Source organism: Chiloscyllium punctatum, chromosome 36, assembly GCF_047496795.1.
Source record: "Chiloscyllium punctatum isolate Juve2018m chromosome 36, sChiPun1.3, whole genome shotgun sequence".
NCBI lineage: Eukaryota > Metazoa > Chordata > Chondrichthyes > Orectolobiformes > Hemiscylliidae > Chiloscyllium > Chiloscyllium punctatum.
This window is the reverse complement of record NC_092774.1, coordinates 32,153,644-32,166,349: the sequence shown is the minus strand read 5'-3', so window position 1 is coordinate 32,166,349 and position 12,706 is coordinate 32,153,644. Positions and strand designations below refer to the sequence as shown.

The window sequence follows — 12,706 nt, the reverse complement described above, 5'->3', positions numbered from 1 at the left end:
CCAGAAGATTGGTCAAGCATGACTTCCCCTTCATAAATCCATGCTGACTCTGACCAATTCTGTTACTACTATCCAGATGTGTCGTAATTTCATCCCCTATAATAGACTCCATCATCTTTCCCACCACTGAGGCCAGACTAACTGCTCTATAATTTCCTGTTTTCTCTCTCCCACCTTTCTTAAAAAGTGGTACAACATTAGCCACCCTCCAATCCGCAGGAACTGATCCCGAATCTATCGAACTCTGGAATATAATCACCAATGCATTCACGATTTGTGGAGCCACCTCCTTCAGTACCCTGGGATGTAGACCATCAGGCCCCGGGGACTTATCAACCTTCAGACCTAACAGTCTCTCCAACACCAATTCCTGGCAAATATAAATTCCCTTAAGTTCAGGTCCTTCAGCCACTGTTACTTCAGGGAGATTGCTTGTATCTTCCCCAGTGAACACAGATCTGAAGTACCAATTCAATTCTTCTGCCATTTCTTTGTTCCCCGTAATATATTCCCCTGTTTCTGTCTTCAAGGGCCCAATTTTAGTCTTAACCATTTTTTTTGCCTTTTCAAATACCTAAAAAAGCTTTTAGTATCCTCCTTTATATTTTTGGCCAGTTTACCTTCGTACCTCATTTTTTTCTCTGCGTATTTCCTTCTTAGTAATCATCTGTTGTTCTTTAAAAGCTTCCCAGTTCTCCCACTTATCTTTGCTATGTTATACTTTTTCTCTTTTAACTTTATATGTTTCTTAACTTCCCTTGTCAGCCACAGCTAACCATGCCTCCTCCTAGGATCTTTCTTCCTTTTTGGAATGAACTGATCCCGCATCTTCTGCATTATACTCAGAAATATCTGCCATTGTTCCTCCACTGTCATCCCTGCCAAGGCATTGCACTATTGAACTTTGGCCAGCTCCTCCCTCATAGCTCCATGGTTCCCTTTATTCAACAGAAATATTGTCACTTCCGATTGTACCCTCTCCCTCTCAAATTGCAGATTGAAGCTGATTGTATTATGGTCACTACTTCTCAATGGCTCCTTCACTTCGCGGTCCCTGATCAATTCTGGTTCGTTGCACAGAACAAGTTACAGTGAAATCTTTAATTTGTGGGACAGCAACTGAGTGAATGAGTACATCCAGAATTTTAGTGGGAAGTCGAATCCATTGCACTGTGGGGATGAAGTGCTTTAATGTTTACCGGCAGTAAGTACAGTGTGCTGAGTGGGGAGCTGAGTGAAGGGTTAGGTGGGTCCTTGTTTTAAACTGCTCATTTCTTTCAGCCTCCAACATTGTATTTCCACTGCTGTACATCAGAAGGAGTGAATCAGTCACTGTTATCATTAGAAACCTTATGGTTTTCAGAACCGCAGATATTACATTGTTTCCTGAGCATTTTAAAGTTTACTGACCGCAACGGGGTTTGGGCCGTATTCACTGGAAACTATTAAGCAGACAGATCGCACACATACCAGAGGGCAGAGTGGGACTTGTCTTTTGATTTGGTGGAAGGTGGGAGGTTCTGCGCTCTGTGATCCGGGGCAAACACGACTGCAATAAATCATTCAATCTCCACAGTGTGGAAGTAGGCCGTTCAACCCCTCTGAAGAGCATGCAATCCAGACGCACGCCCACCAGCTCCCTGCCCTGTCTCGAAGTTTCTGCTGTTGGATGAGACTCGGCCATACAATTAGGGGGAGTAGATTTAAGGAAGAGCTGTTATTCCCGGAGAGTAGTTAATCTGTGAAGGGTGAGGGTGGATTGGCCATGCTAAATTGCCCCACATGGTCCAGGGATGTGCAGATTAGGGTGGATTCGCCATGTTAAATTACCCATAGTGCCCAGATACGTGCAGGTGAGGTCTATTCGGGGGGTAAATATCGGGCAGGAGAGGAAAGGGAATGGATGTGGGTGGGTTACCCTTCGGAGGGTCGGTGTGGTCTCATTGGGCCGGGTGACCTGCTTCTACATTGTGCGGATTCTCTGAAGGGAAGAGATTTTTGAAAACTGTGCAGAGCAGTGTGGCCTGTCAATCCGGAGCAGGCGCAGTGCAGAGCCGCCGTTCGCCCCGCCCCTTCGTCTCGTCACGCCCCGTCGGCCGTCGCTCGACACTTGCTCCTCCCACTGTCCCGGCTGCACTCCGCCTCCGTACCCGCCTCTCGCTCCACCCAGTCGCCCCGCCCCTGACCCCGATCGTCTCTCCACCATATCGCCCCGCCCCCTCCCCGCTGTACGCTCCTCCCCTTCCTGTCTCTCCCTCCCTCGCGTCGACCCATCGATGACGTCACAACGCGGAAGTGGCTCTGCTCGTTTCAGAGTAAAACCCTTTCGCTGGGCAACTCTTCAATCAAAGAGGGAGAAAATCTGTTCACTGGTAGCAACTGGAGTGGATCCAGGGAGGGAGCAGACTCTGCAAACTCAGGTATGTGTCTTAATTGTCCGGGTGAGGAGGGCCGGAAGGGTAGGGTGGGGCTGTTTTCCCCAGCCCGCGCCAGAATCTCAGGGGTAACATTATAGACTTTTATAAAATCATAAGGAGCATGGATAGGGTAAATAGACATGGTCTTTTCCTTGGGGTGGGGAGTCCAGAACTAGAGGGTGATTGGTTTAGGGTGAGGGCGGCGGGGGATGGGGCGTGGAGATTTAAAAGAGACCTCAGGAGGCAACTTTTTCACAAGGTTTTGGCGGGTGTGAATGTACGGAATGACCTGCCAGAGAAAGTAGTGGAGGCTGGTACAATTACAGCATTTAAAAGGCATCTGGACGGGTGTATCAAAACGAACGGTTCAGAGGGCCAGGGAACACGTGCTGGCAAATGTGACTAGATTAATTTCGGATATCTGGTCAGCACAGAATCGTTTGAAATGCCTGTGCCTGTTTCTGTGTGTATATCTCTATGATTCTGGCTTTCCATCAATGTTTGCCACGTCTGTATGTTCAGTTTCTCTCTCTGGTGTCGGTGTTAATACCTTGAAGTCTCATTGTGCTCCCCTTCCCGGGGACATTAACCATTTCTTGAGGTTGATCCTCCAGAAGCTGCATTGCAGGCTCATCCTGAATTGGCACACTTTATTTTGCTTTCCAAATCAAACCTGCTCACTCTCAGCATTATGCCAATGACGTGAAAGATATTAACTTTCAGGTGGAGTTTCAGAGAGATAAGCCTTGACGTTTTTGCTTTTCTGCACCTGTAAAATCCTGAATCAGCACCTTCAGGAGAATTAGTTAAAGTGGAATGAGAACAGAGGGGGAGAGAGAGAATAGGATGACGCTTTCAGTTTTGTGGAATAATAAAAGAAAAGAATGTTTGTCTGGCAGAAAGCAGAACTGATAGTGATGACTTAATATTCTTTTTTTTACAGCGTTTGAAGATCTGAAGACAGAAGTTTCAAAATTAACTGTAACGTCAACTTTCCTGCTCCTCGGATGCTGCCTGATCTGCTGTGCTTTTCCAGTGCCGTACTTTTTGACAGTGACTCTCCAGAGTCAGCAGTTCTCACTTTGGTGTCAATGTCTGACGGTCACTCAATCCATCAGGACCACAACGATTTTTGACTGTGATTCTGTAAGAAGGAGCAAAGCTTTTTGGTTCCTGTTTGAGTATATTTCCAGTATCAGTGGGACTGGATGAGAGACCTACTGTTGCAGTGCACTGAGTATGGAACGTGTAACAGCTATACCGCCTGTTAAGAGGAAATCACGGTGCGAAGGGGCTCTACACGCATTTGTGTGTGGCTGAAGCTTCGGTCATGGAGAAACCATGGAAGTGTGGTGACTGCGGGAAAGGCTTCTGTGTCCCATCTTCCCTGGAGACTCATCGGCGCAGTCACACCAGAGAGAGGCCCTTCAGCTGCCCTGAGTGTGGGAAGGGCTTTACCCAGGCCTCTGCCCTGCGGACTCACCAGCGGGTCCATACAGGGGAGAGGCCGTTCCCATGTCCCGAGTGCGGGAAGGCCTTCAGCAATTCCTTCAACCTCCAGACCCACAAGCGACTCCACACTGGTGAGAGGCCGTTTTCTTGCTCCGAGTGCACAAAGGCATTCAGACATTCCTCTGACCTGCTGGCCCACTGGCGGGTCCACACGGGGGAGAGGCCCTACAGCTGCCCCGAGTGTGGGAAGGCCTTCATCAATTCCTCCCACCTGCTGACTCACCAGCGGGTCCACACTGGGGAGAGGCCGTTCACCTGCCCCAAGTGCGGGAAGGGATTTAGTCAGGTGAGCAACTTGTGGAAGCACCAGCGTCTCCACACTGGGGAGAAGCCCTTCAGCTGCCCAGAGTGCAGGAAGGCCTTCAGCAATTCCACCACTCTGCTGACCCACCGGCAGATCCATATGGGGGAGAGGCCATTCCCCTGCACCGAGTGCAGGAAGGCCTTCAGCAATTCCTCCATCCTGCTGAGACACCAGAGGGTTCACACAGGGGAGTGGCCCTTCAGCTGCCCTGAGTGCAGGAAGGGGTTCAGCGATTCCTCCAATCTCCAGACCCACCAGCGAATCCACACTGGGGAGAAGCCCTCCGGCTGCACAGAGTGTGGGAAGGCCTTCACCCGCTCCTCCCACCTGCGGAGGCACCAACGAGTTCACGTGCCATCACAGGGTGATTGGAGGAGCAACAACTGAGTGCCATTAGGGACTGGACTATCAACCCAGTTCCGGGGACTCCTGAGTTTGAATCCAGCCATGGGAAGATCACGGAATTGGAATTCTGTCAGAAATCTGGAGTTCAGAATCTGATGATGAAACCGTTTTTAGGGTGGGGGGGCCCATCTGATTCACGCATGCTCTTGTTAGGGAAGGAAACTGCCATTGTGGGAAAGGATTCATTCAGTCGCCCAGCTGATCCTTTACCTGGTCTATCCTACACGTGACTCCAGACCCACAGCTGTGTGGTTAACATTACACTGCCCAGCACCTCCCCTCTTCCCCCTCCTGCCCACTCAGCCCCTGGCAATTGAGCAGGGAGAAACTTAGTAGGAGACAGGGTATGGGTTGAAATTGCTGAGTGAGGCAATACTTCCTCCAGGTTACGGCTGTACCAAGGATCCAATTACAAAGGGACAACTCTGTGATGACCAATAGTAAAGAAAGTGAGGTGGGATGGGGGAGTGAGGAGTGTGAGCGCTTTGACCTTGAGCTGTTTAAAAAGCAGCTACTTTTTCTACACCTTTTTACTGGAGGATCTGAAGCTTTAACAAAGTTGAGTCACAATAAAGATTACCTGAACTGACCGTGGGCTCAGACTCTCATTCAAAGTTTTGAGTTCCAAGACGTTTTTTGTTTTGAAGCTGTTCGTTTCTTTCAGCCTCCTGCACTAAGTTTGCAATGTTGTGTATCAGATGGAGCAGTGAATGGGTAGCTAGTATCATTAGAAATTGTAAACTTTTCAGGAGTGCAGGTACTGTGTTGTTTCATTGGCATTGTAAAGTTTACTGGGAGGTATCGGCTGTGTTCACTAGAAACGATGTGGAGGTGCCAGTATTGGACTGGGGTGGGTAAAGTTGAAAATCACACAAGATCAGGTTATAGTCCAACAGGTTTATTCGGAATCACTAGCTTTCAGAGCGCTGCTCCTTCCACAGGTAGCTGTGGAGCAGGATCATAAGACATAGATCTTATAGCAAAATTCACAGTGTCATGCAACTGATATCTTTTAGAATGGGTTGCAGGTTTCAGTTCATTAATATTTTACTCCAAGAACAACATCTAAGTCATGTTCTTGAGATGACTTATGGTTTTATATTTTTTTTAAAAGTGACATCTCAGCTCACACAATACATGAAAGTTGTGAGGTTCGAGTCTGTCAGTATCCCAATCTTGAATCAGACTAGTTCTGTTTTTAAAGTAGGAATACATAAAATATTACATAGATTGACTGCCTGTAGATTGTGTGTTTTGTGTGCAAAATTGAAAGTATCTGCAAATATAATTCTGCCAATAAAAATTCACTCCATAGAGTTGTGTGTGCGCATATGCATGAGAGTGTGTGTATGCATGAGAGTTTGTATGTGAGAGTGCATGTAAGAGTGTGTACATGCTTGGTTGAGTGTGATGGAGTATAAGTGTGTGAGAGTGTTAGGGTGTGCGTATATGAGAGGGGTATGAATAAAAGCAAGGGGTTACATTTTGCTAAAACGAGGAAGGACAGGGCTTGTATAGTTAAAACAGAGACATGGGAGGGTTCAGATACATAGTGATGCAACCTGCAAAGAACTGGTCGACTGGATGGTTCAGAAGGCATTTAGCACCATTGCCACCCAGACCCACTCCCTTACTTCATATTTCTCATAGCTAATCCCCCCTACCTTGCATATCCTGAACAATATGGGTAATTTAGCATGGCCAATCCAGCCTAACCTACACCCTAATCTAAAAACTACCTTCTCAAGAATGTAATTTAAATGCACAACATTTCTAAGAAAAATGTCTGTCTGACTCAACACTGGGACCCAGACAGAATTCACACCTATTGTTAGAAAAGCTCTGCATTTGAATGACTTTCTTGAGAAGGTAATTAAAAACAAGTTCTGGAATTAACATGCCAAAGAGCAGAAACCCATTCTAAAAGATGAAAGATTTAATCTAAAATTGTTTAATATATGACATCTCCATGACACTGGACTCCTTTGGCTATAAATTCCATGAACATGATCTCATTCTCCACAGCCAACCTGATAAAACAGCGGTGCTCCAAACGTTAGTGTTTCCAAATAAATCTGTTGGTTTATAACCTGGTGTTGTGAGATTTTTAACTTTGTCCATGGGAAACACGTGTTTTGGGACTGGTAACAGTTATTTTGTGATCTGTTTCCACCTGAAATTTCTCCTCTACGCAGACACGGGTGAGCAGTCTGTTTTTGTGCTTTGTGAGAGATCAGGCTAGCAGCTTTTAAATCCTTATATTCATCAGCACAAGAAAACTGTAGGTCAGCAATCGTATTTCGAGAGTGGGACTTCCAGCTCTGGTAGTCCTGTTGGGTCACCAGAGAGGGAGGGAGAGAAGATGTCACATCTAAAAAGCAAACTGAAAAGTTTTAGTTTGTTCCATCAGTTGAGTTGGTTCTACACTCGGATGAGACTGGATACTGATTTTAATGGATCAGAATTGAACACTACAATGGAACACCTTACATTTCAAGAACGTTGAAGGAGCAAATCAAACTGTAACCTTGGAGAGATATGCTTCCATTTCTAACCTTGGGGGATCCAAATGAGACATTTTTACTGATCATTCCATTTCAGAGTGCTGCTCTTTCATCAGGTGGTCGTGGACAATAAGATCATGATCACAGAATTTATAGCCAAAGGAGTCCACGGTCATGGAGATGTCCTTCACTAAACAATTTTAGATTAAATCTTTCATATTTCAGAATGGGCTTCTGTTCTTTGGTACATTAATCCCAGAACTTGTTTTAAATTACCTTCAAGAATGTCATTTAAATGCAGAGCTTTTCGAACAACAATGTCAGTCTGACTCGATATTGGGACACAGACAGTATTCACACCTACTGTTAGAAAAGCTCTACATTTAAATGACTTTCTGAAATGGCTGATCTTTAACATTGAGAATAGTTACATTGATACTTTCGGACTTTTAACAATATTTCTGAATATATGTTCACTTTTTGAAAAGAACTCCTGAAATCTTTCTGAAACTTGCATTGAAACATGCACAGTTAGGCCACAGCCCAAAACAGGCTGTAAAGGATGAATGGCCTAATCCTAGTTTTGTGAAATTGATTCTGACTATGTAGAAATAGAGTCATCGAGTTGTAGAGCACAGAAGCAAACCCTTCAGTCCAGAAACCAAATATCCTAAATTAATCTTGTGACCCATTTGCCAACATTTGGTCCATATCCCTCTGATTCTTTTCTATTCGTGTCTCCAACCAGATGCATTTTTTTCTTCTTCAGCTCATTGAAGCTGGAGAAGCCTGAAATCTTTAAAGGATTTCCTGAAAAAAACTTTTATGCAAGATTTGGCTCAGTGGTGGATTTTCTAAAGCTTTGCTATTGTAGTTGTGAATTTGTTAAAAAACTTTCAGTAGTTGTTGTCCAAGGCAGAATAAATATTCATTTAAGATATGATTGAGATATATACATTCTTTACAATGTTTGTCCATCATTTAGTACATTGAGCGTCATCTTTTTGTGATTCAACAGATATGATTTGAAGTGAATTCTGCAAGATATTTTTGTATTTTATCTAACTTTGCTTTGAGTTAAAGATTTCCTTTGTGACATTTTAATTAAAATATCTCCATGTATAATAATGAAACAGCTAATTTATTCTGAAATTATTTCAATTAGTTGGTCGATTGCCAAATAATAGCTGCTTAACTGTTGTAAATATTGACACCCAGAACAGCTATTTTGTTTAAGATATTTCCTTTGTAAAGATTTTATAAAATGATTGCATTTTCATATGAAATAAAATTTGCAGTGTTTTATTAAATGGTTGAAAGTAACTTTGCACTTAATTGTTCCATTTGGGATTAAACATAGTCTGTTTATCAAAATCATATTCACAATTTATGGTGAGTGTATTAACAAACAAATGTTGCAATTTGCCATTGAATTGCCTCAAACACAATTTGAAATTCTTGAATGAGTTGAATAAGGGGTACACTGTGAATATTTTTTGTGCATTTCTGAAATTCTCTGCACTGCCATTGTGCTTGGTTAAACAAGATATGTATCCCTCCTCATATCTTTGCATTTCTTTGATTTTTCATTTGCTATTGCTATTGCCCAAATAACTTCATCAAATGCCAAAACATTTTTTAGGCTGTGAATTTTCAGTCTGGTAATGTCATTCAGTTGTAAACAATCTGAAGATTAGTTTAAATACATATAAAAAAAATTAAAGAGATTGTGATAATAGAAAGTCAACATGTAGAATTGCCAATGAAACGTAAACCAAGGCTGCACTTAATTTGGTACAGACTAAATCGCAATCAAAACAAGAAGAAATAACGGCATTGTGCACAAACTGTTTGTAGTGAGTTCAGAATTTTTCTGATCATTTAATTCTGCCCCATGCATGATGGCAGCACCATGATCTGTTTTATTTGTTCATGGAACGTGAGCATCACTGGCAAAACCTGCACTCCAAGGTCTCTTTATTCTGCAACACTCCCCAGTCAGTCCTGCCTGGATTGCTTGACCAAAATGTATTTCTCTAAATTAAACTCCATCTCCCATTGGCCTATCTGATCAATGCTAATTTATAATGAACTCTTTCTCTCATTCCACAGAAGCTGAAAGTCTCCATTACTTCATACCCTCCTTTGATACTGCCTGACCTGTTGTGCTTTTCCAGAACCACACTCTGATCTTCATCAACTGCACGAGTCATTTTTCCAACATTTCCAGAGTCTGCCCCCCGCCCCCTGATTCACTCTCTTCCGTTTCAGTTGCTGCAAGTCAACAACTGAGGCCCTAAATGGAAAAAGAGGGTGAGAAAAGAGTGCCATACTCACAGATGTTGGACAAAGGAAGGAAGTTACAGTTTGGGGTGAAGCTCAATCTTCATTTCGAGAGAGAGGAACAGCAGCAGCTTCAGAAGGACATGGTCCACCTTCCATATTCAGACAGTAAGGGGGCTCTGATTGGCAGGAGGATGTTTCCTTCCAGTCCGCCAATGCTCTCCATTGGTCCATGAAGATCGTGAGTCATTTCCGGGGACAGCGACGAGCATGCAGTTTTTGCTGACACCGGCTAACCCGCATAGACCTTGCTGACACCGAGGAGCATGTGCAGTATGCTCTGGAGATGCTGCTGTTACTGACGGATTTTAAGTGGTCAAAAGCCAATAGGGGTAAAAAAAGTAGAGCCACAATTTGTTCTCCTGTAGCTTGATGTAACCGTACATGCTCATCGCTATTTTTGCTATTTGTCTTACCGACACCACTCATGATTTTCTAAGTCTCAATAAGGTCACCCCTCAACCTCCTGCATTCCACTGAAAAAAGTTCCGATCTCTCCTTATAACTTGATCCCTCCAGTCCTGGAAACATCCTGGAAAATGTTTTCCAAATCCACTCCAATAGTATTCTTCCTATTATAGGGCGACCAGAACTGTACTCAGTACTCAAAGTGGCTTCACCATCATCCTGGACATCCTCAACATGATGTCCCAACTCCTATCTCAACGGTGTGAACAATGAAGGCAATGCTGCTAAATGCCTTCTTAACCATCCTGTCTCCCAGCAATGCACCTTTCAAGAAGAATGTACCTGAAAGCCACCATGTCTCTCTGTTCTACAACATGACCCAGTGCCCTACCATTACCTGTACAAGTCCTGCCCTTGTTTTAGCAAAATGCAAACCCTTGCTTTTATCCACAACTCTGTCATAGACATGCTGTCTCTCAGACACACACACACACATATGCACCACCCACCCCAACCAAAATACTCACCCTCTTACAGACTTATACTCCAATCACACTCACACTTCACCAAGCATGCGCACACGCAAACACACATACACAGATAATAGTCTATGGGGTGAATTTGCAGATACATTCTACTTTGCTCAAAAAGTGCACAATCTGCAGGCAGTTAATCCATGTAATATTTTATAAATTCCCATTTTGGAAATAGAACCAATCTGATTCAAGCAAGAGTGGGATACAGACAGACTCGAACCTCATACCTTTCATGCATTATATGAGCTGAGATGTCACCTATTTTTATAAAACCTTAAGTCATTTTGAGAATGGGGACTTAAAAGTAGTTCTGGGGTTTACATATGAATGAACTGAAACCTGCAACCCATTCTAAAAGATGAAAGACTTACTATCATTCTACGTTTGTTCAGTATATCCCATCAGTTGCTTGACACTGATCTTTTGCTATATATTGTGTCTTATGATCCTGCTCTACAGCTATCCGATGAAGGAGCAGTGCTCTGAAAGCTAGTGCTTCCATATAAACCTATTGGACTATAACTGGTGTTGTGTTTTTAACTTTGTCGATCCCAGTCCAACACTGGCTCTTCTACATCATTTCTAGTGGAGACAGCCCATACCTCTCGGTGCTGTCGAAATGACGCAGTAACCGCACTCCTGAAAAATTTACAATTTCTAACGATATTAGCTTGTCATTCACTGCTCCATCTGAAACATGACATTGGAAACTTAGTGCAGGAGGCTGAAAGAAATGAGCAGCTTTAACACAAAAACCTCTTGGAGGTCAAAGCTTTCAACTGTACCATTCAAAATCAGAGACAATTACACAGAGTGGTGAACTTAGCCCAGACAATCACAAAGGTCAACCTCCCATCTATGTGATCCATCTATCAGGCCCACCGTCAAGGAAAGGCCGGCAGCATTCTCAAAGACTCATCACAGCCTGGCAATGTTTTTCTTCAACCTCTACCATCGGGGTGGATAGTACACATGAACACATGCACCAGCCGGTTTTGAACCAGTTCCTACCACACTGTTGTGAGAAAACTGAATGGACTCTCAAACTCTTAACATTCGCCTGGACCTGTTTTTGTTTTTGCAGCTGTTTATTTATTATTTACATATCTTTGCTACTTAACTCTGATCTCACTGTTCTGCTCACAAGACAAAGCTTTTCACTGTATCGCGATACACGTGACAATAAATCAATTCAGTGAGAGTCTGAGCCCTTCAGTAAATTCAGGTAACCTTGACTGCGACCTAACTTTGTTACAACTGCAGATCCCCCAAGCAAAAAGGTGTTGAGAATGTAGCTTTTTCTTTTAAACAGCTCAAGGTCCAAGTGCTCACACTCTTCCCACCACCCACTTTCTTTACTATTGGTCAGCACCAAGCTGTCCCTTTGTAATTGGATCCTTGGTACAGCCTTAATCTGCATTGCCTCACTCAGCAATTTCAACCCACACTCTGTATCCAAGTACATTTCTCCCCACTCATTTGCTGGGGGTGGCAGTGTAGAGTCAACCACACTGCTGTGGGTCTGGAGTCACGCAAAGGCTAGACCGAGTAAAGGATGCAGATGGTTTTCAGTATCAGTGGGACTGGATGAGAGACCCTACTGTTGCAGTGCACTGATTGTGGAGTCTGAAACAGATATACGGGCCTGGAAAGAGGAGTTCACAGCAGGGAGGGCCTGTACACAATTCTGTGTGCAGCTGAAGCTTTAGCCATGAAGAAACCAGAGGAATCCCGCCCTGTGGTGAAACCATGGAAGTATTGCAACTGCGGGAAAGGCTTCTGTTTCCTGTCTGTGTTGGAGACTCATTGGCGCAGTCACACCAGGGAGAGGCCGTTCTCAAGCAGGAACCAAAAGGTTTGCTCCTCCTCGTAGATCCATAGTTGAAAATTGTTGCGGCCTCAATGGATTTGAATGACTGTCAGACATTGACATCAAAGTGAGGATTGCAGACACTGGATAGTCAGAGTCTGAGAATGCGGCACTGGCAAAACACAGCAGGTCAGGCAGCATCTGAGGAGCAGCAAAGTCTGTTTCGGGCATTAGCCCTTCATCTGCTGATGTTGAAACTTCTGGCTTCAGATCTTCAAATACTCTGTTAAAAGAGATTACAAAAGTCGTCACTGTCAGTCCAGGGTAGAAATTCAGAACAAGGAATTTTACTTGCCGTTGAACATTCTTGTCTTTTGTTACTTCATAAATTTGAAAGCACCGTCCCACTCTCTCTCCCCTTCTGTTCTCACTCTGCTCTAACAAATTCTCCTGAAGGTGCTGATTCA

The 12,706-nt window shown here is 43.9% G+C and overlaps 1 protein-coding gene across 1 annotated transcript in view; it reads left to right on the top strand.

The window, feature by feature from the left end:
* Positions 1-2,139: 2,139 nt before the first annotated feature.
* Positions 2,140-12,706, top strand: part of LOC140460057 (uncharacterized) — a 71,699-nt gene continuing 61,132 nt past the window's right edge. The window contains exons 1-2 of the mRNA XM_072554463.1: positions 2,140-2,420; positions 3,361-4,617. Of these exons, the coding sequence (XP_072410564.1) occupies positions 3,748-4,617 (870 nt within the window). The 5' untranslated portion in view covers positions 2,140-2,420; positions 3,361-3,747. The remainder of the gene's footprint in view (positions 2,421-3,360; positions 4,618-12,706) is intronic.